The sequence below is a fragment of the Miscanthus floridulus genome, chromosome 16, assembly GCF_019320115.1.
Source record: "Miscanthus floridulus cultivar M001 chromosome 16, ASM1932011v1, whole genome shotgun sequence".
Taxonomy (NCBI): Eukaryota; Viridiplantae; Streptophyta; class Magnoliopsida; order Poales; family Poaceae; genus Miscanthus; species Miscanthus floridulus.
In genome coordinates, this window is record NC_089595.1 from 111,346,347 (window position 1) to 111,352,258 (window position 5,912).

The window sequence follows — 5,912 nt, forward strand, 5'->3', positions numbered from 1 at the left end:
ATATGATTACATTCCGTTATTATAACAATAAATATTATACTCTGATGTTGTATTAAAAGTGATGTAAGAAATGGTTAAGAATGATGTAAGCTTTATTCTCTCATTTGTGATCCTGATGGAAAAATATGGATTTTTGGGTCCTCCCGTGGGGTGTGCCCGACGGAACCGGGTAATTTAGTGTTCTCCCTTGAGTGCTTAGTGTCTAATAGAAGACGAGCACTCCTATGAGGCATTAGATTAGGCGGTTCTGCCACAAATCTACAGCTGCTCCTACTTTATCTTCCCACATCCTTTGAGCCATCCCATCTCTTTTATTAGACCATGCCACATTTTTACGGTGTATATCACTATGATTTCTTACACTTCGAAGCAAGGTTGTGTGCCAAGTAGCATCATCATAAACATACTCATTAGGACCGTCTTGTAAGATCCAATTATGAAGTGCACAAGAAGCCATGACAATTTTGACTTGTGTTTTCAAAGGGAAGAATGGCTGACTTGCGAAGATTTTGAAATGATTCTTGAGGGTACAAAATGCTCGTTCAACAGTTGTTCTAAGTGAGGAATGGCGAAGATTGAATAATTCCTTAGGGCTCTCAGGCTCCCTGGCCCTCTTATACTCTTTTAGGTGATATCGGGTACCATGGTAGGGGGGTAATACACCAGGCCTTGCTGCATATCCAGTATCAGCTAGGAAATATTTTCCTACATCATTATTTTTCTACAGATTAATTAGCTAAGAATATAGGTGAAGTTTTAGATTCAATTGTTAGAACACAATGGGGTATTTCTACCTTCTGGTATTTTAAGCCCATTAGGATGTGATAGAGCATCTTGAAGCACATAAGAATCATGGGCTAAGCCCTCCCATCCAGCAAGAACATATACGAATCTTAGGTCAAAATCAACCGCTGCTAGCACATTTTGGGTGGTAATTGATTTTCTACCCCTAAACTGATCATGCATATGGAAAGGTACACATGCTGGTATATATGTACCATCCAAGGCTCCTATGCATCCCTACGAAAATATTTTTTTAAAAAAATTAGATGAGTATGACACCTAAAGTAAATTCGAAACATTGATTAGCATTTTTTATGTACCTCAAAGTAAGGGTGAAATCTGCCCGGAGCACTTGTTATCTTTGAATGTGTGTCAACAGATCTGATGCATATGAGGTCACGAGCAATAGTCAAATGGCATGTAAGACATGATGGAAACATCTACTAATAGTTTCACTTGACCTAATGAACTCAAAACCAATTGATCCGTTTGACCTACGTTGCCCAACACAATGGATAAATATGGCAACTTGTTCCTCTATTGTGACATGAAAAGTCTCCTCTAGCAAGGCACGTGATCTAAGTTCATCACATAGTCTATGGAAGATAGCTTTCCTCATACGCAGCTCATTTATGCAATGGGCCTCAGTACCATGATACAAACGATTTAGATGTGACAATCTTTCAACATCTCTATCTATCATCGGAGCATAAGTTATGGCCCTTCTTCTTTTTCTTGATTTAATCCTATACAGATGCATGGCCAAACACACAAGAATACCAGTAATTAATCTTCTCCTCCACATATAATGGCAGTAGTCCAAGTAATACTGCAAGTATAATTTTCTTTGACCCATCTAAAACATATGTTTAGAACAAGATGAAATTAGTAATAAACTAGAAATAGTGAAGCGTACAGTTGGAATAGCTTTGGAAGATCAAAGTCACGAGCTTATTTTGTCAAGAAAAAAGAATCATCTAGCACCACATGCCAAGTCTCAAGGTGTTGCATATATTATCTAACACAATAACTCATCTTGCCTAGACTAAAGAAAGAAAGAGCTGTGACTTCTCCATATATATTAAACAAAGGAAACCTAACTAGCAAGACAGTAGATGGATTCATCGGATCTTGGTATGAATTTATTTCTCCATTAGAAAATCAATGGCAAAGGGGGAAAATGGATTTATACCTTGTTTGGCTGCAGGAGATTGTCGTGCTTGAATCTTCTTTAGCTGCCGCGCATGACCCAACACCACGGGATGGATGGACCTTCACCTGGTTCACTGTTTTGTTCCAGATCTGCATACATGGAGGAAAACCAGAGGTCAACAGACATGGCGACGGGGAGGGGAAAAGCAATACGACTGAGGTGGGAGAAGATGAGAAGGTGGACATCACCTGCGTGGAAGGAGAGGCAGCATGTGCTCACTGAGAATGACGACGCGAGGGGAAAGAAGGCAGCATAGAGGCGAGATGGGCGCGGCGGACGCCCTTGGGCGCACGGTGGCCTGCCCTGGGCGTGCGGCGGAGCGGCCCCTAGTAGCGTGGCGGCACGGCCCCCTGGGCGTAGGTCGAAGGTCAGACGGGAGAGGCCGCTCGGCTTGTTTCACGGAGGATGGCGAGCGAGTGAACAGAGGAGAGCGGTGGGGTATTTTTTTATTCGATGGGAATTGGCTTTGGCGCGCCACGGGTTTCGCGGCGGCAAAAACGTCCGCCACACTTTTGCGGCGAAAATCTGCGGCGGCATGGTTCCATGGCGACGGCGTGCCACAGCAGTATCACGAACCAAACCACTACCAAAGTTAGCGTGGCAGACTTAATGTTAGACGTGGCAGCTGGTGGCTGGGAACCAAACATCCCCTTGGTTATCCCAATCCCAACAGCAACGGGGGGCAGCTTCCTTGGGGGCAAGCAAGCAGGCGGGATAATTTTGCCGCACATCTCATATACGATATACGAGAACAAAAACAGGGCGAGGCGAAAACGACCCCAACGTGCAACGTCCCACACCAGCAAAGACCAACGGAACGGGGACATCACACGCCCGCCGCCCCGCCGCCCCTTGCTCCTGGAACCCAACAGCAAGATCGATCGGCTCGAATCGAACCCAGGAAGATTTGGGGTTTCGCCGAGACATTCCGGAGCCTCCTGCCCTGCCGCCGCCGGCGTCAACCAGCCAGCCAAGCATTAAAAAAAATTAAACTAGAATTTTTAAGATTCAATAAAATTTGAAAATTCAACACTGTTGACCTCCTAACATTTAAAAAAAAGAAATAATCAACTTCTTGGCTTTGTCCCTGCCCGCGACTACGGTGCTTGCGATCTTCACTGCTGTTAGTTATTACTGTCGATGCTGTACTGTACTAGCAGCACCTTGCATGTTAATGCTCACTTGCATGCAGGAACAATAACGTCTATGGGTTTTAAGTGTGTCGATCGATTCTGCACGAGTACGCTTTTCCCCTATGAAATCCTGCACTATTTACTACAGTACTCCTATGTCGGTGCTAGGCCCTGTTTAGTTCTTTAAAATTTCAAAATTTGGCACTATGCAAAAAAGAAGATTCCCCGTCACGTCAAACTTGTGGTACATGCATGGAGTACTAAATGTTGACGAAATCAAAAACTAATTGCACAGTTTGGTTGTACTTCACGAGATGAACGTTTTGAGCCTAATTAGTCAAAGTTTGGACAAGTATTACCAAATAAAAACGAACAAGTTACTGTACCTACAGTACCACGAAATCTGGCGGCGCCGGCTTGGTACACCAACTAAACGTGGCCCTAATAATTGACCAAAGGCGATGCCTTTGGGTTACCCATGCTCGCATCTGATTCTTGATTTGTCTGACGCGTCGCGTCATTTGTCACACGGATCGCTCTCCATTCATCCACCCAGCCAGCCAGCCTCAAGAAATTCGGCGGCGTCAGTACTCAGAGTCAGAGACGAACGAAGGAAACATCCAGCAATTTTCGTCCATTTCCTTCGTTGCCAGATCAGAACACAGGTTAAAGATCGCTCTTGTTGGATACACGCCGCGATCCAACGGCAGACCTGAACGGCTCTCTAAACCCCCGTTCGTAGTCGCAGGTGGGGTTCCTATGGCAAGAGGAAGAAACGCACGCACCGAGAGAGAGAGAAAAACACAAAAAAGGTGGCCCTTCTGAAGAAGTGACTCTAAAGAGCAGGAAGGAGCCTCGGTAAAAAAAAAAAAAAAACGATAGCCTGTTCGCTTGTTGGTTTCAGTCAGGCTTATCAATAAGAGTGTTTTCCTCGTCTGACCGACCAGCACCAGCCGGGCTGATTCGAAACCAACGAACGAATAGGCTGCCGTTTTTGCGTTTACCAATGAACACGAGACGACAAGTTCAGCCAGGGAAGCTTCGCCGACTCCGCTATGTACTCAGCAGTCTGCACAGCGCGTGGGGGCACGCCGCACGCGCGCGCTTCCAACCGCGCCTCGCCCACCGGCTTATTCGACGACGGCGAGGGCGCCGGTGAAGGCCGGGGCGGCCTCGCAGTGTCCGCCGCCCCCGGAGCCGGAGCCGGCGACGACGGCCATCGTCATGGACTCCTGGCGGTGGAACCGCTTGTGCTTGTCGATGAACGCCTCCACCGTGCGCCGGAACTCGTCCGCGTCGTCCGCGCCCCAGCAGTAGCCCCACGCGTCGCGCGCCGACACGGACGACCGCCGCCGCCCGTTCTCCGACTCGGACCGCCGCAGCTCCAGCGGCGCCGCCGGCGGGGACGCCGCGCGCCTCACCTGCAGCACCCGCGGGCCCATCTTCTCCGATCTGCTCCGCCTCGGGGCGCGCGCCAGCTTGCTCACCCGCGCCGCCGGTGGCCTGTCGTCGAACTCGAACGCCGTGGCCGCGTCCGCCGGCGCTGCTACCTCCCTCGCTGGAGCCGCCGGCAGCGCGCTGAAGGCCTCCAGCGAGGTTGCGGGAGGCGGTGGAGGTATAGGAGTACCGTCGAACGATGAAGGAAAGCTGGCGGTGGTGGCAGCCGGCGCGGCATCCTGCGGTGGCGCGGCGGCGGCGGTCGTGCTCGTCGCCGCCGTGCTCGTCTGCTGGCCGCTGGAAGAGGAGGAGGCGGAGAGGTCGTGCCGCGACAGCGCGAGGAGGAGGAGCACGATGGCGTTCCCGAGGACGAAGACGAAGCGGGCGTTGAGGAGGAGCGACCCCGCGAACCGGAGCACGGCGGCGGCGGCGGACGGCACGCGGGACGACGACCAGGAGAGGAACGCCACCAGCGCGAGGAGCTCCCCCACGCGCAGCATCCGGTACAGGAGGCGCAGCCGCAGCGCTGCTCCGGCGGCCGCCATGGTTGTCTTCTGGCACTGTGATGTGTGATGTAGGCACCGGCCACCTGGTACCGCGTGTCCGGGGCTTTGGCTTCGCTTGGGTTTTGGAAGGCAAGCTGAAGAGAGTTGCGCTGCGAGAGTGAAGGGAGAAGGTGAGGGAGTGAGAGAGCTGCTGCTGCTGCTGGAAATTCTTTGGATGGGGTGAGGTGGAGGAGGGTGTTTATATAGGCCAATTCTGGAGCCTTTTCTCGTGGACTTTTGTGTCCAATACATTTATATGTCTCTTTATTTTGTTCTAGATGTTTTTTTTCTTGTGTGTGCGCTTTTGTGTTTTGTGTGGCCGTACAGTATTTTTAACTGTTAGGATTGGTGCTGCTGTTGATGAATGCGTATACATATAAAGATTATTCTTTCTCGCACAACTAAAATCTGGCGACGTGTGATGATTATGGGACAACAATAGCCCTGTTCTCATGGCTGAAAGTACTGCTGACTAATTTGTTATAAGAGAAAAATATTGTTCGTTGGCTAAAAAAGTATGGTTTATAAACCAAGCGAACTGGACGAATAATAATTGGTGGTGTGTGTACAATATACAAATACAGTACTAAGTGGGCTTGTATTTTTCTAAATTTACTTTATAGGAATTTAAATCGTTGTCCTTTAAGTGATGAGCGATGTGTTCCTGACATCTAAACGGCTATGGTGACTCCGCTGGTCTCAGAATCTCGCACTTTAGTCAGTCAGATGAATATATGTGTTATAATATAAAGATTTGTTTTTATTTTGTGATTCGTAAATAAAAAGCGTGTTCTTCTTCCT

At 48.8% G+C, this 5,912-nt stretch overlaps 1 protein-coding gene and 1 pseudogene across 1 annotated transcript; both read right to left on the bottom strand.

Moving 5' to 3' along the window:
- Window positions 1-232: 232 nt before the first annotated feature.
- LOC136511288 (protein ALP1-like) lies at window positions 233-1,639 on the bottom strand (annotated as a pseudogene).
- A 1,970-nt stretch (window positions 1,640-3,609) lies between these two features.
- Window positions 3,610-5,262, bottom strand: LOC136513821 (uncharacterized). The gene has a single exon (XM_066507797.1). The coding sequence runs from the start codon at window positions 5,109-5,111 to the stop codon at window positions 4,260-4,262; it is 852 nt and encodes a 283-aa protein (XP_066363894.1). The 5' UTR covers window positions 5,112-5,262; the 3' UTR covers window positions 3,610-4,259.
- Window positions 5,263-5,912: the final 650 nt, after the last annotated feature.